The following is a 19,663-nucleotide window of genomic DNA, read 5'->3' as shown; positions in this document are numbered from 1 at the left end:
AGGTTGTACCTATGATCTTGCTCTGTTTAAGTCTTTAACCACACACTCAGTTTTAGCTAATAGAGTAATGTTATGTTCTATTCTTGCCTTCCAACTTTCATTCCCGGTTATCAAATATCACAACCCAAATAATCATCTGTTTTGATGGTTTTTTAAAATTGATTTGTAGGTAATTAAGTGTGCAAAGCGGGCAAAACTCCTAGTTAACTGTATGTTGACTATTTCATAACTATTTCTCGTATAACATATTTTCAAGGGAAAGATTAATAATAACAAGTTTATCATTTTAGGAAGCGTTGATCATGTATATGCTTGTTGTATCAGTCTTTTGCCTCAATGATAAAACTAGTTAATTAATGCCTTATCAGTTATCATTTCCTTCTGTAGCAAAGAAAATTTCAAAGGCATGTTTTTCTAGACGAAAATATTGTTGTACACTTTTAATTAATAAGAAATCGAGATTAAAAAAAAAAATCATTGACATGGTTGAAAAGAGCAAATCAGCTTGGTCCAAAACTCAAAACGAGTAATTATTATTAGAAGGTAGAAATACTTTTACCCAGCGAAAAGACAAAGATGCACAAGAATAAACAGCATACAAGTGACACAAGAGTTATAAATCCATATTAAGACAACAACGACACACAAATCTTAGGATATACACCGGTAGGCTATCAGCTTCTCCGGAGCAGTATCAACAGAGAGCTCAGTGGTGAGCCTTCACGACGGTCACAGGGCATGCCACGTTGTTCACAACATGGTTGCTTACACTTCCCATTATCATCCTGCATAGGAAAAGAAAAAGATTTTTCATTGCTTATCAAAATATGTGTGAGAGGAGGAGATGTTGAAAAGTTTGGAGAAATTTTTTTACCTCTTAAGACCACCAAGGCCTCGGTTACCGATGACAAGGCTAGAGAGAGGAATATGTTCAACAGCTTCGCAAATCTTCTCACGAGGATCTCCCCAATATATCTTCATCACTACTGTTATCTGCTCATGTTACAGACACCAAACACTACTTGTAAAAAAAAGTTCCATTTCATAATCATACGTGTTGTGACGTTTTTATGGTCTAAAGCTCTACAGATTAACAGGGTTCATGGACTGTTCTAGCAACTACTAAATTACTCTCGAGAGAGAGAGAAATCAATCCAAACAAGAAGCTTTACCGATTTCTGCCTAGAGGCAGTGTTGGCAATGTCAAGGGTTTCAGCATCTGGCTTCACTCCATACTTCTTCATCACAGCCGCTTCCGAGAACTCACTCAGCGGAATCAGAGCTGAAACGTGACAACACAAAAAACAAGAGTCAAACAACAAGAAATTATAGATCATTGTACTAGGAAAACACTTGAACTCCAACCCATAACTCGGACAATAACTAATAAGACCAGAATCAACTGTACTTGATAGATATAAATCAAACGATGCATGAGTAAAGTCAAGTTCCTTCAACACATAGATGTTAGCTAAAATTTTAGGTCAAACGAAGGCGTTCTTTAAGTTCAGAGTAAAACAAACAAGAAGGTCTCAAAGAAAGGAGTTTTGTGCAACCGTACGAGAACCAACGGTCTCCCAGAGCTGCATCTCGCCTTCCTCGTAATGCATATCGTGAGCTACGGTGATGAGTATTAGATAATCGCCATCGCGAACCACGTTGTCGATCGCCCAGTTCAGAGCCTTCTTGCTGCACTCCGAGAAATCTACTGCTACTCCGATCCTCCGACCATTGATTTCCGCCATAATCTCTCTCTCTCTTAGATATTTTTTTCAACGAAAGATTGTTTCTCTTTCTTTCTCTGTTCTCTCGAAGACAAGTGGTATAGACTAGGAGACTAAATCAACAAATCACAACGCTGTCCTAAAGTCTTATGATCTGTTTCCATCTTGGCCGTCGGACTAAGTCGAAGACGATCACAGCCTTTGAATTTCAACACCTCAAAACAGTGGTAGGACAAGATAAGGTGGAGTCTGGGCCCACCATACTGTCCTAATTCAATCAAAAGTAAACAGACATCAAAAGCACGTTCTTTAAAGTCCTTTCTTTTACTTTTTTTTGGTCTAACTCATTTAATTTTTTTTTTCAAAACCATGACATAAAAATAAGATACTAATGAAAATCCTTTTAATCTAGTAGTTTAATAATTGACTAATTTTTATATTGGTTTAAAAGTTTCATTAGTTACGATATAAATTATTTTTTTTTCAAAAAAATTACAACAAATTTTTAATATGGAATTTGTCTCTTGTTGATATAATATTTTTCATAATCTATTCTATTAATTCTGCAGTGTGACCTATTGATAAATATTTGGTCCACTTATATTTTTCACATTTCTATCTAATTGCCATTTGGTCACATAACTATAGTTTACAGTTATCACTCTAACTTCCCATTCGTCCACTTTCTATATTCTAGGGCCATTACTCCTTTTTTTTGACTAAACCATTATTTTAAGGGCACTTTATATATTTATTATTATTGAGTTTTGATGAACATTCAATTCTCTCAGAAATTATTTCATGAGACAATTTTTCAAAAACAGTTATGTTTTTTCGTGATTTAACTCAGTCCCAAAGAAACCTAGAAAAAACAATTATATTTCTGAACAGGTATTTGCGTTTGAAAAAATTTCTGAAAAATTTTCATCAACACTGTAAAAAACAGTTATATTTCTCAACAGGTATTTATAATTTCTGAACATTTATATTTCTCAATGTTTTCTTACATTGAAAAATGAACATTGGCAAAATTATTATATATTAGATAAGTATGGATTGATGGATTTCTGATCGTGGCTACCCGTCGACCCGTAAAATATTTAAAAATTAAAATTAAAAGGTAACTTTTTAAAAAATACAGAAATTCAAAAATAATAATTTAAAATTTAAATCATATATAATTTTTTATTATAAATATATTTTTATAATAATTAAAGCGAAGCAGGTGCGAGTACAAAGTTATTTGTTTGCGGGTTGTGCGGGTCATATTTATTAACCAAACCAAAACTGAAAATCCGCGGGTTGGCAGGTCAACGGGGCGAGTTCGACCCGAAATCCAGCCTTAACCGTGCCTTGACCGGATCAATTTTTAAATTGCTATTATTTAATAAAATATATTTTGATTAAAATTTTATACATAAATATGATTACAAAAAAATACAAATATAATCAGAAAGAAAAAACAAATATCAAAAATTTAATTTAAAACAAGAAAAATATATTCGCTCTTTTAGGGACGGGTCAAAATATATTTCTCAACAGGTTGACTAAACCCGCGGGTTTCATTTTCAACCCGTGGGTTTCAGTTTTGGACGAAACAAAATTGAAATCCACCGGTTGGCGGGTTCGACCGGCAATATACCGGATCAATTTTTAATTTGCTATTATTTAATAAAATATATTTTGATTAAAATTTATATATAAATATGATTATAATAAAAATCATATATATAATTACGAAGAAAACACAAATACGATAACTAAATTAAAACAAAAATATACCCGCCCTTTAAAGGGCGGGTCAAAATCTAGTCTATAATAAAAGAACAAATCAGGGTTTAAAAGAAAAATAAAATATTAAAACAACATTTCAAAAATAGATCCCTATGAGATCTTACGATAATGGTAGCTTAAATCTTGAGAGCTCGGGTGATTTCCCAGGAAGTCGCCTCCTTTTCATGAGACAAACTCCGGCCACCGCTGTTAGCTAAGGTCACTAGGAACCACTCGTTCTCCAATGAAGATGGATACATTAGCTGATCATCCTGAAAAAAATCAATTTTTACTCCTTTCATTCATTTTTACTGACATAAATCTTTAGTTACCAAACACACACAAAAAAAAAAGAGATTGTTTTGTTTACCTCAGGGAGCTCACAGAACTCGTCAGGAGATAACTGAAGTATACCTGATGCGGACTGACCAGTACACCACGCGTATAGTTTGGTGGTTTCCTCGTCTGCAAGTGTTATCATTATGTGGAACGTCCTCACTACCTCTGATCCTCCGTTACTGTTCAAGCTTACTCGGCAGAAGCTACAATGCAGATTCCCTCCGTGTAGAGGCGAATCTTCGTCTATGAAGTGGCCGCAAACGCTGTGTGATAACCTCGTGTTTATGCTATGGCATTGGTGGATCTCATCCAGCTTAACCCGACAAATCTGCCAAAAGAAACATACGGTGAGTGAACGAGATGATGCACTAAGGAGGAACTTATAATAGAAACTGAGACGGACATTGATTGCAGGTTTTCTCTGTTTTGAGATTTGGGAGAGGGTGGAGATTTTGTGAAGACAAGAAGAGGTTAGAAATGCAGGCAAGCAGCTAAGGTTGATGAATGTAGCTTTCTCGTCCTTCTCATGCCATAACACCTCAACGCTGCTCAACCAAAACAATCTTTAAGCTAAAGCGATAATATCTACTCCATACATATTAATAAGGCTTACCAGTTCTCTTTCGTGCTTTTGCAGGATAACCCAGAAACGTAAACGACGTGACCAAGTCCTAACCTTCCCAACGACCTGCAAATCATACAACAAACGAAATAAAAAAGAACTCATCAAAATTGATATTTTAGATTTTGTGTCGGAACTAATGAAACAAATTGATACCAGTGAGTATTAAAGTGGAGCCTAGCCCAAATTGCTCCAGTTGTGTCCTCAATTCTCAAAGAAAACACCACTCCTGTGGCATTTGGATCACATAGTATATCTGTTACAACGCCATAGAGACTGATCCCAGTGGTTTTGTCGCGACAGTCCGTTATATTCGTCTGCAGAACTTCAACCAAGGAGAGATATATTAACAGACGCAGCAAAGCAATAGATTCTAAAATAATTTTCAGACCAGACCATCAGTAATATCATGCTTGATCAAATGGGATGTTAACTTCCACTCACCCGAAAAGGATAATTACTGAAGTCTATAGACCCCTCGGCGTCACGAGGCAATGTCACCTGCGAAACTCCTACTGAACCAAGCAGTTTAGATCCTTGACACTGATTCTGGGACAATGACACACAAACCTGAAGGAAAAAAAACAACTCACTCCACATTAGCGATTATCAGAAACCAACGAAAAAATTTGGCACAAGAAAAAAGAGCAACAAAAGAGATTCATCTACCGTTTCCTCTTGTAAGGTTGACGGCACTATATAGAGATGTGTTGCGCTACCATATTCAAGGCAGAACTCATCCTTTCCTTCCATTGCACTCTCTTCTAGACTAGATATATAAGGCCTCTCAAGCCCAAGCATGCTTCCCACACTGAAAAGTGATTTTTTTCTGTTAGAAACCGATTGGTTAAAAGAGTTAAGATAGAAGCACCAAGTCAGGAGCGTGCCTCATAAGGTTTGCCACGATGACTTGATCTCCCCACAAGATAAATTTTAAGCTAACGCCGTCAGCATCTACAAGTGCAATTTGCCTTCTCTGCGCAGTACTAAACTTGAGTTCAGATTCCAGAGGACCTATAGATTCAATCCTGCTCTCAAACCAAGAGGAGAAAACCAATAGAAGTTAAGTCACGTTAATAACCACTCAATCTCTCAAAACATATACTTCATACATCTATTTCTGATGAGGTACTTTACACATCTTTCTACAAATGTACTATGAAACTACAAGAATTGGAATGATACTACTAGACATTGTATCCAAAAGGCTTTTGATCTGAAAGTTTAATCACTGTAATAGTGTTTGCAACTAGGCGTGTGAACGGTAAGTTACTTCTACCAAGACCAGCATTGAGTGACATCACACGCAAGAATAAACCTCTTACCTAGCATACAGAGAGTATGAAGTTCCATTGTTGAAATCACCAAGAGAAACAGATGAGAAAGTATCGGAACAAAGCTGAGCTACTATAAAGATTGCATCTTCTTCTTCGTCCTGCAGTATTTTTGTTGAGAGTCAGGTAAAGACTAAACCCTTCTCTTTCAATTAAAACATCATATGAAGATAGACTGCGATGTGTTAAGAATCCAAACTAACTACATTTCTGAAACTGGTAAAATTAAAAACAATAACCTCATCTAGCAAAATGACAAGATACTCTGTTGGAAGTAACCGTGGAGTGCCACATCCTTCCCTAGCTGTACGAAGGTAGCATCCAGTGATCAAAACCTCTCTGCCTTTCCTAAGTATCCCATTTGGAGTTTCCACCAACTCGTAATACCTAGGCAAGTAAAGTATTACACGCTTATACGAATTAAAACATCGTATAAACAAACAAGCGCTCAAATTCATTTCCAGTACCTGCGATGTAAGTAGAGATCAATGGTGTTGGAGCTCCAAAAATCCCCTAGTGTAAGGATGAATATGTTTGTACCAGGAAGGAGGTCGGCTTTGATAACAACAGCTTCCAGAACACTATTCATGGACAGAAAATTCTTATCGTAAATAGAGTCTATAGTGACAGTATTAGCGAGTCTTCTTCTTCTATGACTCTTATTCAACTGATCGATGAGTTCAGGCTTCTTCTTTGACATTCCTGGTTTGTTTTGCTCATGCCATCCCTACCAAATCAAAACAACAACAACATTTCAGAAAAAGATCAAAACCGAAGTAGGAGAGAGAGTGGCGGCGCACCTGAGAGAGATCGGAGAGGAGAATGGCGGCAGTGACGCCGCTGGAGTAAGCGGTACATGTTTTCAGCACACGCGAGGCGATCCAACCCCAGCCTGGACCACTAGACTCAGTCGTGGCTTCGCTGGGATTCTTCTTGCTCGTCACATCCTTCTCCTCCTCGATTTCGTCTTGTTCCGGAGAAATCACCGCTCTGGCGTAGTCGATGAAGGCTAGAAACGGGTCTTCGATTTCAATTAACGAGTCTCCGTTTGAATGCCCCATCGGAGGAGCTCTCGATTGCCGATTTCAAAACCCTAGATTCGCCGTTACTGAAACCGCCGCCGGGAGAGTCCACTACTTGTGCTTTCCCGGGTAATTCTTTTTAAAATTAGAAATGAAAAGACATCTAGTTTGGTTTAATAAAGCCCATTGGGCTTGACATTGATCAATTATAATCTTATAGCCGAAAAAAGCCCGATCCGCCTATGAATGATGATCATGAAAAAGTTTATGATACTACCCTACCCTACCCGACCCTACCCTACCCTACCCTTAATATTTATTTCAGTTTTCATGTATTTTTGATAGGTTTCATGTTTTGGTTTCTCTGTTATGTCTTGATTTTGGTGTTTCAGAATGGCTTGCCTAGGTGAAGGTTTGCCTCCAGAGCTAGTCCCAGACATGTTCCATACTCCATAGTAAAGCAGGTTGACGAACCTTCAAAGGGTTATCTTAAACAATTTAGTAACCTCGGGCGAAACACCAAATATGGACCTTTTCATAGACATTTTCATTTACCATTTTTTCATAGAATTTTTTTTTCAAAATTGAACCGCAAAAACCTCTTGGTATTTAATTTTTCTTTTTTTTTGAAAAATGGACCCTTATATGAAAATTAGGTTTTGTGAATGAGAAAATTGGGAATGGTGAAGCATACATAATTTGTTTTGTTTTGTCATTGTATTAGGTCTAATTTATTATGGGTCCTTTTGTTATAATTCACCAACTATTTAATAAATTAACATGGTGAAATAAGTTTTTATAACTACAAAAATAACACTAAAAAAATTTTGGACCCATGGACCTAGGGCAAATGCCTAGGTTGCCATAGCCAAGAGCCGGCACTGGATGTTGATAATGCCATAGTACTAGTCACACGTATAAGTTGGCAGGAGAGTTTGTATCATTGTATGTGTAGGCGTGTGAGTCCAACAACGCCGGAGGAGGATAGAGAGTTTTTTTTTGTTCCGGTGAGATAAGTAGAGAAGATTGTAACAGAAAACGTAACAGAAAACGTAACGTAACAAGTTGTATATTGATAGGGCAAAAGACTTGGAAAAAGTCCAGAACATCATGGCCCAATGGTAAGGACGGGCTCCTTCCTGCACCCAGGTTGTGAGTTCGAACCCTGCTGGAGGGAACTAAGTCATGATTTCTGGACACCAACACGGATATGGGCATATGCTTTAGGGCCCATTTGCATACCCGGAGAGAGGGTCTATCCGTGGACTGCACCTCCCCTTGGGGATTAGTCTGGGTCCTTCCATAGGCCCGGGATACCCCCAGGTTAATCCAAAAAAAAGACTTGGAAAAAGAAAAGAGAATTTGAACAGAAAAAAAAAAAGAAAAGAGATATTAGTTTGACTAATCTTTATAAACTGTCACTCGGTAAGTTATTTCAAGCAAATCTCCCGCCGCGAACTCATGTATATTTTCAAAGAAAACCCTTGTCGGCTAAAGACGTTATGATATGTGGATGATAACTTGACTTTCTTCTTTTTGAACTACGAATATAACGTCATTATTTTACAGGTCCACAAAGCTAACTACTCATTCTTGTTAAAATAATAAATTGAAAATTGAAAAAAGAACCATAAATCCCAATATTTAAGTAGTATATTGAAATGTAAATATCTATCTTATTAAAACAGAAACATTACAACTTCTTCTAGGTGGATTTTTAAATTGGACATCACATTATTATTCATACCTTAACCTTTCATTTAAATATTTCCTTAAATAACTATATATCAACCAACTATGTGACATCTTACACTCGATGTATAATAATTTAACTCTATTGACACTATACATTATATTATACTTCTATTCATAAACAAAAAAAAAATCCATTCTTTTTATTATTATACATCGAATGAGAGTACAAATTTAAAATTTGTTCGTAAACAACTATAATTTTTATACATTATATTATACATATGTTCGTAAACAACTATAATTTTTGCATACATTATACATTATATCATACTTCTGAACATTATATTATACATTTGTTCGTAAACAACTATATTTTTTTATACATTATATTATATTTGTGGACATTGTATTATACATCTATTCGTAAACAGCTATAAATTTTTTGCATTATATTATACATCCTCTTTAGTCGACTGGAAGTCATTAACAAGTCATTAGCCAGTTATTGATTAATATTTAGATTTTAAATTGCTGGATATAGATATCAGAATATATATATTTCTTGATACTCAAATAATATAAGTATAACATAGAACATTCTATAATTTAAAGGACGGATTTGCCTTAGATATGCAATAACTAGAATATATTTCCGTATCTATATAGCAAAGAAAAGGACAATAAGATATAACATCTTTCATTTTTTCCTGTACAATTGTTGTTACGGCTTATTAATTACATATCAAAACATGGATATTTACAATAAAATTTTACTTTATGGGCCATAATATTTATATTGTGAATAAGTATAAAACAGAAACATTGTAAGCATTTAACTTTATAAAAAAACACATTAGTCATTTTCTTATTGAACTTTTTGCATATATATTCAAAATACTATTTTATTAATAAAAACAAATTGAAACTATTTTTTTGGATTAGTACAGTTTCGTTTAAATTATTTAACCAAATATAAAACATTTATATATCAGCACGGTTAATCTTTGTTGGTTTTTTGCATAAATATTTTTATTTGTCTATTGTATAAATTATAACTATTTTATTAATATCCTAAGAAAGACTTCAGTTATGTTAGTCTAAATTTTATTGGTTAATATTTAGATTATTGTTTTCACCTTTACATCTATACTACGAAGCAGAGAAACTCACAATTATATTAAACTACACAGTATTGAATTGGACATACTCAAAATTATTTAAAACTACACAATATAAAATTAGAAAAACTCCAAATTATATTAACTACTATAGAATATGGATTATATGTTAAAACAAAAATGGAATCCGCGCGGTCGCGCGGGTCATGATCTAGTTAAATCTTTAAAGCAAAATATATTACATTTGTTTTCATACACATATAAGTCATCTAAGGGCTGCGTAAGTGACATATTCCAGTTAAGGATATTGACTTAATTACTTATTATAGTACTGGTTAGTAAAGTGATTAATAATGAAAATGATAGTGGGGATTCTACATTTAATGTGTCTACCAAATCCAAAGTAGTTGAGAAGCTATATAATGTAAAAGAGACGTATGATGTTCTTGAAAATTAATTGCATCATCACCTTCCCCCCGCTGTCTATAGTTTTATTTCGAACTAGTTGTAATATGTTTTGAATTTTCTCCGCACGTTGTCTATGTAAGCTGTAATGCTGTATACAATATTGAAACAGTAAACCAGGAGAACATGGAAATAAGTAAAGGATGACATGCTTTATGATAGGAATAGGAGATATAAAAAGAGGCACTTGGGTGTCACTCATTAATTGATTCGTTGAAGAAAATGAACATGAGCGACTGGGACATGGTAACATGCGGAGAAACGCGGTGCAGGAAAGATGTTGAAGGCCTTTCTCAACCATATCTCATAAATGCTCCTCTACCTACTATATAGTATATATAAGATATAGTGCTAGTTCAAGTGAGCTATAACAATTGTATACTGATCATTAAACAAGATACTAGAAATATATCAAAGATATGGGGAAAGTATCTTTTGGGTTTTTGGGTTTGATGCTTGTAGTCCTGGTGCTTGGGGTTGTGGAATGTAGGAGATTTGAGAAGGAGACGTTGGGAGGCGGTGGACTTGGCTTTGGTTTTGGTGGCGGTAAAGGTTTTGGAGGAGGAATTGGTGGTGGTGGAGGTGCCGGTGGAGGTTTTGGTGGTGGTGGAGGTGCCGGTGGCGGGTTAGGAGGTGGCATTGGTGGAGGCCACGGTGGAGGTGTTGGTGGTGGTGCTGGAGGTGGTGCGGGTGGAGGATTAGGTGGTGGCGGAGGGCTTGGAGGAGGCCACGGTGGAGGTATTGGTGGAGGTGCCGGTGCTGGTGTAGGAGGCGGTTCCGGTGGAGGACTAGGAGGAGGTCACGGTGGAGGTATTGGCGGTGGTGCTGGTGGAGGACTAGGAGGAGGCCAGGGTGGAGGTATAGGTGGTGGTGCCGGTGGAGGAGGTGGTTCAGGAGGCGGTGCTGGTGTAGGACTAGGAGGAGGCCACGGTGGAGGTATTGGCGGTGGTGCCGGAGGAGGTGCTGGAGGTGGTGCAGGAGCCGGTGGAGGTATTGGGGGTGGTGCTGGTGGAGGACTAGGAGGAGGCCACGGTGGAGGTATTGGCGGTGGTGCAGGAGGAGGTGCTGGTGGAGGACTAGGAGGAGGCCACGGTGGAGGTATTGGCGGTGGTGCAGGAGGAGGTGCTGGTGGAGGACTAGGAGGAGGCAACGGTGGAGGTATTGGCGGTGGTGCTGGTGGTGGTCTAGGAGGTGGTGTTGGAGGAGGACACGGTGGAGGTCTCGGGGGTGGTGCAGGTGGTGGTAGCGGTGGAGGATTAGGCGGTGGTGCTGGAGGAGGTGCCGGAGGAGGATTCGGAGGAGGCGCTGGTGGAGGAGCTGGCGGAGGATTCGGTGGTGGTGCAGGTGGGGGTCACGGTGGAGGTTTCGGCGGGGGATTTGGTGGAGGATCAGGCGGAGGATTCGGTGGTGGTGCAGGTGGGGGAGCCGGAGGAGGATTCGGCGGCGGTGGTGGAGAAGGTGGTGGATTTGGCGGTGGACTTTAAATATTCATACAACATCTCTTCTTAGCTTGAACTAAGCTAGGGCTAATTACTTATGTGCCAAGTCACATGAGAAGCAAGCATATTATATTTTCTTTGTGATTTATTATATGTATGATTCATACTTACAAAGCTATACCCTATTCACAAGTCATGATTGTTTTCGTTTGCATGTTAATTCAATTAATTATCCGGGAAAAAATTTAAATTGGAAGAAATGATTTTAACTGAAGTGTCCAGTCACTCTTAAATCGTTGAAGACTAGAACAAAAAAAAAAGAAACAGAAACTATTTTGTATAGTAACTTGTGAAGAAAAAATGGCATTCTTCTGTCTTCATATGTTTTTTTTTCCTAAGCATACGGAAACGCGAGAACTAAGACTTTTGCTGAAGCCAAACAAGGAGCCAAGAAGTTTCATCAATAAAATCAATGGACAAGAAAGACTCAAATTCTTGTTTGGTAAGTTCATAGCCGAATCTGATCTACGTTGTCTATCATCACCTGGTCCATGACACTTATTACTCCGCATGGTATAGATTCCTGATCAAAAGTCTCAGGAATATTAGTATAAACACGAATAATAATTACCTTGCCAATTACGTGAAAAATAATAGTTAAAGACTAACTCGGTCGAGCCGTCGTAGTTCTAGTTAGTCCAACCGTTAGGGACAACGGTCTTGGACAAGTAAGTCTTGGCAAAGAGGACTCGAGAATACGGTCCTTTGGCTCGGCCTAAGTAAACCTTATCGATTCCATACACTTTGCCTCTTATGAATACATAACCCGTGTTTCCCTCTGCGTTTTCTCTGTGGTGTGCTGTGATTGACCCTTATGGTTTCACTCTCTTATCCGATACCACAAAGATCTCACAATTCTGTAACAAGTTTATAGAAAATTTAAAAATGTGGTTGTTATTGGCGGTCTATGTTAGTGTGAAAACTTACGTTGAAATGGAAGTTGCACGACCAAAGATGATTCATCTTAGATGAAGTTGATGGAGCCTTGGATGTAACACTCATGGTAGTAATGTTTACCTTTGTTATCAAACAAAGTGTTGTGCAAGCTAAAGAACGCACAATGGTAAAACGCTACTTTATCGGCAGCCACAAACGCTGTCACCGATTGGTTATTAGACGTGAACACCATTCCCACTGGTGCATCATTCTATATATTCATCACACCATTTCATTAACACTGCAATGTCATTTACGTAATAATAAAAATATAAAAACTCCAAATCTACAATTGTGTTATATACATACCCTGATGCTTATAACAAAATCAACGAAGTGATTAGCTTCGACTTTGACAGTGGCTGAAGCAACAATATCGACCGAACTTTGCGATGATTCGGTGACCGTTTTTCCTTTACCGTTATCTCTCATAAATATGAACGGCTTGTTCTCCGGAATGTGCATGATAGAACTTAGATATATTTCTATCAAGAACAGAGGTTACAAGGAAGCTATCTTGAATCTCTAGGAGAAACAAGCCCAAGCCACAAGGCTCCAACTAACCAACTAACTCTCAATAACAATCCTCTCTTATTTATACTCTTCTCTTAACTGCCTTGCCTTCTCTTCTTCTTATTGTGCAGTTACCAGCTCTTTTCCACGTGCCTGGTATCGTATCAGTGCACTCTCTCCCTTTTTTCCTCCAAAATATAAAATGATCATCAAATTCCAGAATGTTACGTAAATACAGTGCCCGCTCAACTATAAGTGTGAGCAGTGCGACCGCCCGGGCCACCATAGTATTAAAGTCTTAACTTTTTTTCAGAAAAAAAATATTTCAAAGAAAAAAACCAAAATTTAGACATGTATTTCAAAAAATATATATTTTATACATTTTCATATCCAAATTTAATAACTCTTAGATAACATAATTTTTTTTGAAAAATGCTAAAATTGTATTTTTAATTGTTAAAAGGTCGAAAAACTTTTTTTTACCAATAGCCTTTATAAACCATGAGTCAGCCCTGCATAAATCCATGCAACACAATATATAAACAAGTTGCTACATACAATCAGTGCTGGTCCGGACTCGTCTTACGCCTAAAGCAGACAAAAAATACTGCCCTTGAATCATAAATATATTTTTACTATATTTAAACATGTAACCAAAATAGTATCTAATATTGTTAAAATTTAGTTTTTTCTTAAAAACATCAAAATATTCTCACCTTATATTTTTCTCTTTATATTTATAGTCAAACTTCCTTCTGCCTTTGCACTCGAGGGCCAATCTCCGTCCGGCCAGTCTCACTTGGCTAATTCTTAATTCTAGCTACTGATTGTTTTAATAAATTTTAATATATATAATTTATAAAATAGAGCTAAACATATTACAAAATCACTTTAACACCAATTTTACTTTGTTAAATTTTAATGATTTTCATAGTCTTATAGAATATTAGAACACAATGGTAATTTATATTTGTTTTAATTTCAATAGTTTCTAAGAAATTACAAAAACTTACAAAGATGAAGAAAATAAAAAGATCAAATAGGAGATGCATCTTTTTTTTTTACGCTGGATTAATTCATAAGAGTAAAGAATATTACAAAATCCCCAAAAACAACATGCACACCTCCACACAGAGGATTGGGGAAAATAAAAAAGAGGCAATAAGAAGGTAAAAACACCAGTAAGTGCTGCAGAGAGTTCACCTGTAAATCAAGTAGGGAAAAAGTAGAGGCTGCAAGACAGCAGGAGGCCAAAGTCAGTTGAAATCGAGCTACTCTTGAGAGTTCAATTCCTCCTCTCGTAATAAGGAGCTCAGCCAACTAGGACCACCTTCAGCCGCGTAAGATTGATAGCGATGATCTCTTGTCACACTCCGAACAATGTGATTGGCGATCTTGTTCCTGTTCTCCACTACATGCTCCAAGCTTACACCATCAGATTCGTTCAACAAGACAGTGATGGTATCAATCAGTTTTTCAACAAGACAGTGATGGTTTCATTCAGATTTTTATATAATAGGAGATGCATCTATTCCTACTAAAATCAATCAATGAAAGATGGAATAAAATTTGTTATAATCCAAATTAATAGGAATGCAGGTTGGCATAAAAGTGAACAAACCACTAGACTAAACTAAGCTTTCCAGAAACTGGCGCTCCCTAAATATCTTATATTCTGTGACGCCTAAAACTTTTGTTTTATGGGCTTTAGTCTAGGACTGGTCATGCGTACAATATTACTATATTTTGTGTAGAATGCATGATACGCATATGAAAGAAGTCATATGACATTATTACTAAAAAATAATAATAATAATATATATAATATCAGTAAAAATAAATAATAAGTAAAATATACAATATAATAAATAAAAAATTTACATTAAAATCTATCATAATATTATTATTTGATATAAAGTAAGAAATTATAGAATAAATAAATATACAGTATATGAAAAACTGATTTATATAAATTTTATTGTAATGAAAATTTATCTAAAATATGATTTTCTGTTTTTACTATTTTTGTGTGTTTATAAAGTTGTACCCTTTGAAAATTCTTAGCTATTTATTTTTTTGCAATTATGTACATATATATTATGTTTTTAAACATTTGTCAATTGTTCATATATCATAAATCATAAATCTAAATATTTTATATATGTTTGATTTATATAAACTGTTAATACACTGTTGTAAATAATTTTATCATTTATTTTACCTATCTTTTTATCCGAATGTAACCTAATTAAATTGTATGCATAATATTTAAGTTTGATTGGTATTTAAAAAAGTTTACAATTAATAAATGAGTGACTTTCGTGATAGTTTATTATTTGGATTTGAAATTTAATCACGTAAATATTTTAATGAAGTTTAGTTTATTTTCACAACATTTATTAGATGATATACAAATTCAAATAAATATATGATTTTTAACTAATAATATCTATACTATCATTTACGAGATGATTTTTTCGCGATCGAGTTCTCATGTTAAAAATTTAAGTGGTTAATATGATATACCATTAATGAATAAGATATATAAATTACCTACAAAATTAAAAAAAATAATTTTTAATTAGATAAGTGAATTAAATTAATAATAATAAGAATTTATAATACATAATAATTTCAAATAAAACATAAGGAATTTATCATTATAGTCTTTAACTATATATATTTATAAACCCGCATGTGCGGCTGAAACACCTAATAACATTTTATTGATATAATAAGCAATGCATTATACAACTATACAAGTTTCACTATTTTAAAATATAGTAGTTAGATCAATATAATACTTTAGATTCTCTATAACTGATCAAATTTTAATTTTTGTATGAAAATATAATTTATGATAAAATAAATAATTTTATTTTAAAGTTTTGCATGAAATTTTTTAAGATCTTTTAACATTTTTATATATTTTTGATCATTGTTTTCGTAGTTGCTAGTCTCTACAAAATTTAGTAGATCTTAGATAATATATTCATTGTAATCTTGAGATTTTATTTTCCTAATGTTAGAAGTTTTGTAAATTTTATTTTTCTGTTGTCTTCTACTGATTTATTATTGACCTTTAATAATATTTAAATTATTTTGTGCGCTTTTTAACCTTTTTATTTTTCCTTTTTTTGAACTCTACCTCTTTATTTTCCATCTGTCTTATAAAAATTTTCTCTAAATATATTTTAATAGAACTTATCAGATATCTTATTTTATATGTTATATGAAATACATAATTTTCATAGGTGAATGGGACTAGCAATTTATGAGAATTCATTGTGTAATTTGATTTAATGACCATAGCTTTAAACAATCTTGTAGACTATCCATAGGTGCCTAATTAATTAGTTTCTATAAAGCTTGACTGTAATTAACTAAAATAGTTTGTGTCAAAGACATAAAAGTTTTATAAGTAAATAAATTCTTGACCAATATACAATTCATATATAAATTGTTTTTAATAATTCATGTTTTACACAAGTGACTTGTTGTCAACATTTTATTTTATATATATATATAATATATATATATATACATATATTTTGTAAATTTGTTGAAAGCCAAAGAATGAAGTGACTCTATAGAAAGAAACAAACTGAAATAGTCAATATTTTAGATATCTTTTTAAACTTAGGTAACCTCTATAGTTTAGATGATTGTTATAGTCTATACCAGTATTTTTGGAGAAGAAATCTAGACTAAATTTATGTTAATTATCTTCTAATCTTAGCAACATTAATTTTATATTTTATTTTGATATAATTATTGCATGAAAACTTTGGAAAAGGACACTTGTCTTATTGTAGTTGTTTAAATAAAATAATTCATTATCAAATAATCCCAATTAAAATTGAAATAATCATTTATGTGTTATTAATATTATTTTAATTTTTTCTTGTAAATCATAAAATAAAATTACCAACAAGATCTACATTATGTATAGGTTAAAACCAAATATTAATATTACAAATTGATACAATTGAATTAAATTAAGTACTAAAAATGAAATACAAGAGATGAGATAGTTAAGAAGTATATCACCATTGGAGTTAGAAAAATAGATCAGTTTCTTAATGTATTTTTTACTTGAATTAACACTATTATATTAGTGAGATACTTAGTGAATATATCACCATTTAGCCTGCTCTTACCAAAACGGCTAGAATGCTCATAAATAATATATATAAGAACATATAAACTTTAGAAATATTAAAAGAAATCTAACAAAGAGAAACAAAAGCAAAAATGGATTCTCTAATACAACTTACCTTCATGATGACTATGTTCATAAGTGCAACTATATCTCAAGCCCAGAGAACGACGACCGTGGTGATACATAATGATCTTGAAGGTGGTTTATGGCTAGGATACCATTGTAAATCGGGGGATGATGATCTTGGATACAAGAGTTTGGCACCAGGTGGATCAGGATCCTTTAACTTTAAACCTGATATATTTGGTCGTACGTTATTTTTTTGTAGCTTTAGTTGGAATAATGAGTCGCATTCTTTTGATATCTATGTACAAAAGAGAGACAGAGAATTTGAAAAGTTTGGATGCACACAATGCGAATGGAGGATAAGCAAAAAGGGACCATGCAAACTTAACAAAATCAATAAAATGTTTGATGTTTGTTCTCCCTGGGATTCTTAACAAACCCATGTAATATCACTATGTATAACTCTTACTACAGGATAATAATAATAATAATGATAATAATAATAATAATAATAATAAAAATACATCTTTCAACTAATTTCATAAAATCAATACTATTAAAACAGAAGCAATATTTATCTACTTACAAGTAGTCTAGGTTGTTTCATTCAATCAAATATTAACTTTAATATATTTTCCCTATATAATCGGCTACAGTATTGTCTACTAATAAAAATACCATTTTATTAAGTCTATACTATCAACGTAAAAAAAGTTTTGTTTTCAAATGGTAAATCTCAACAATATCGTTTTCTGCAACTACTACTTCGCACTTATAATAATTATGAGATTTTATGTAATTCTCAACATAATTTTATGTTTTTATTGTAACAGACAACTAGATAAGAACCCGCGCTGTGCGCGGATATTGTTTGTAAAATACTAATATTATCTTAATTATATTATAAAGTTTCGAATTTATTGTTTTTTTGTGTTATATAATAGGTGGAAATAGTAAATATTTTTTGACATCTATATAATATATTATCTTTATAAGTACACAATTTATTTGTACTATAACATATGTTGTACTTGGTGTTAGTTTGTAATATATAATGTTTCATATGTAGTAGGGGTTTGCTTTAAGTTACTCATTCGGGTTTGGTTCCAGTCTACTCAGGTTTAAAGGGTTCAAGATTGAAATTTGAGCTCTATTCGGATATTTAAAATTTCTGATGCGGATTTGGTTTGGATCTTTGTAGGTACGGTTCGGCTCAGATGACCTATATAAATTATTTTATATAATTTACCAAAATCTTTAAAAATAATATATTACATATAAATTCAAATAATGTATTCTGAAATACCTAAATTTAACATATAAATTAGTTTGGCTCGTATATTTGGATATAAAATCAATAGATTTTTTTCATCATATAAAATTAATAGATATTTCAAGTATTTTAGTTTTTTGAATATTTTGTGGCTATTTTAGACATTTACTCTTGATTATCTGTATAAACTTTCAAATATTTGTGACAATTCCAAAATATCTTATATTTTAGATTTTTAATATATTAAGCCTAAAAATATATATTTAAGTATATAAATATATTTTGGATACATTGGGATACGCAAAATACTTTGGTTCAGGTTGGTTTCCGTTTCAGTTTTTAATACCAAAATTTTGACCCCATTCGGATATTTAACAAATTTGTGTTCGGATTCAGTACTATTTTTTAAAAAGGTTCTTCGAATTTAGGGTTTTTTCTCAGCCCTAATATGTAGTAATTTAGTGGTATGATTTAGAGATTACTTGTGATATTATTTTTCTTAAATCAAAGAGGTGATTTTGTTAAAATTTTATTTTAAAAATTAAAAAGAATTAAGTTGTTAGAGGTTATTTTGTTTGCACGACACGTTAGCTAAGATTAGATTTATCATGTACTTGTCTATGGTGCTGAATGATGATTTTATAATGTCTCCCCAAGTCTTTTTTTGTCAACATCTCTCCAAGTCTGCAAGATAACTATATAACATCTTAAGTCCTCAATTTTTTTTTCTTTTTTTGTGTTCATAGTTAGAATTTTTAGTTTGTTGTAATGTTTTGTATGGTTAAAGATGAACACAATATGAGACAATTTGAATTTTTTTCTGTGGGCAGGTAGTGATCTGATAAGAAGCAGAAACGATATGTCTATAAACATGATCGTCAGTTAGTGTTATTGTATTATTCTTCTATACTAACATGATGTCCAAAGTCCAGTTAGAGTTATTATTATTTTTGTATATAATGCTTGGAATAGTTATTGTATTACTCCTTCCGTTTCATAATACTTGATGTTTTAACATAGTGCACAAAGATTAAGAAAATTGTATTTTTAAATAAAAAATATTTTAAATATATAATTTTAAAATCAATTAACCAATAATAAAAAAGACTGTGAAATCTAATT

At 33.5% G+C, this 19,663-nt stretch overlaps 3 protein-coding genes and 1 pseudogene across 3 annotated transcripts; 1 reads left to right on the top strand and 3 right to left on the bottom strand.

The window, feature by feature from the left end:
- Positions 1 to 505: 505 nt before the first annotated feature.
- On the bottom strand, positions 506 to 1,806 carry LOC130503926 (universal stress protein PHOS32-like). Its single transcript, XM_056998501.1, has 4 exons — positions 1,562 to 1,806; positions 1,173 to 1,282; positions 875 to 993; positions 506 to 785 (listed from the first exon to the last, which is right to left on the bottom strand). Exons 1-4 carry the CDS (start codon positions 1,743 to 1,745, stop codon positions 707 to 709), a joined length of 492 nt encoding a protein of 163 aa, XP_056854481.1. The 5' UTR covers positions 1,746 to 1,806; the 3' UTR covers positions 506 to 706.
- A 1,632-nt stretch (positions 1,807 to 3,438) lies between these two features.
- Positions 3,439 to 6,954, bottom strand: LOC130503925 (uncharacterized). Its single transcript, XM_056998500.1, has 12 exons — positions 6,593 to 6,954; positions 6,260 to 6,519; positions 6,032 to 6,179; positions 5,784 to 5,893; positions 5,346 to 5,486; positions 5,128 to 5,269; positions 4,903 to 5,028; positions 4,615 to 4,775; positions 4,450 to 4,524; positions 4,240 to 4,381; positions 3,868 to 4,164; positions 3,439 to 3,769 (listed from the first exon to the last, which is right to left on the bottom strand). The coding sequence occupies exons 1-12, from the start codon at positions 6,851 to 6,853 to the stop codon at positions 3,635 to 3,637; spliced, it is 1,998 nt and encodes a 665-aa protein (XP_056854480.1). The 5' UTR covers positions 6,854 to 6,954; the 3' UTR covers positions 3,439 to 3,634.
- A 3,490-nt stretch (positions 6,955 to 10,444) lies between these two features.
- On the top strand, positions 10,445 to 11,727 carry LOC108839137 (glycine-rich cell wall structural protein). The gene has a single exon (XM_018611963.2). The coding sequence runs from the start codon at positions 10,512 to 10,514 to the stop codon at positions 11,574 to 11,576; it is 1,065 nt and encodes a 354-aa protein (XP_018467465.2). The 5' UTR covers positions 10,445 to 10,511; the 3' UTR covers positions 11,577 to 11,727.
- A 221-nt stretch (positions 11,728 to 11,948) lies between these two features.
- Positions 11,949 to 12,992, bottom strand: LOC108839139 (probable pectinesterase 67; annotated as a pseudogene).
- Between the last annotated feature and the right edge of the window lie 6,671 nt (positions 12,993 to 19,663).

The sequence above is a fragment of the Raphanus sativus genome, unplaced genomic scaffold, assembly GCF_000801105.2.
Source record: "Raphanus sativus cultivar WK10039 unplaced genomic scaffold, ASM80110v3 Scaffold1233, whole genome shotgun sequence".
Taxonomy (NCBI): Eukaryota; Viridiplantae; Streptophyta; class Magnoliopsida; order Brassicales; family Brassicaceae; genus Raphanus; species Raphanus sativus.
Note: the sequence above shows the minus strand (reverse complement) of the source record. Positions and strands in the feature narration are given on the sequence as shown.

Coding starts and splice junctions, on each gene's coding strand:
- LOC130503926 (XM_056998501.1), bottom strand. CDS start 1,745: ATGGCGGAAATCAATGGTCGGAGGATCGGAGTAGCAGTAGATTTCTCG. Junction 1,283..1,561: donor CTGGGAGACCGTTGGTTCTC/GTACGGTTGCAC, acceptor GTCACGTTTCAG/CTCTGATTCCGCTGAGTGAG. Junction 786..874: donor GGCCTTGGTGGTCTTAAGAG/GTAAAAAAATTT, acceptor TTTCCTATGCAG/GATGATAATGGGAAGTGTAA.
- LOC130503925 (XM_056998500.1), bottom strand. CDS start 6,853: ATGGGGCATTCAAACGGAGACTCGTTAATTGAAATCGAAGACCCGTTT. Junction 5,894..6,031: donor TTGTCATTTTGCTAGATGAG/GTTATTGTTTTT, acceptor AAAATACTGCAG/GACGAAGAAGAAGATGCAAT. Junction 4,525..4,614: donor CTCCACTTTAATACTCACTG/GTATCAATTTGT, acceptor TATGATTTGCAG/GTCGTTGGGAAGGTTAGGAC.
- LOC108839137 (XM_018611963.2), top strand. CDS start 10,512: ATGGGGAAAGTATCTTTTGGGTTTTTGGGTTTGATGCTTGTAGTCCTG.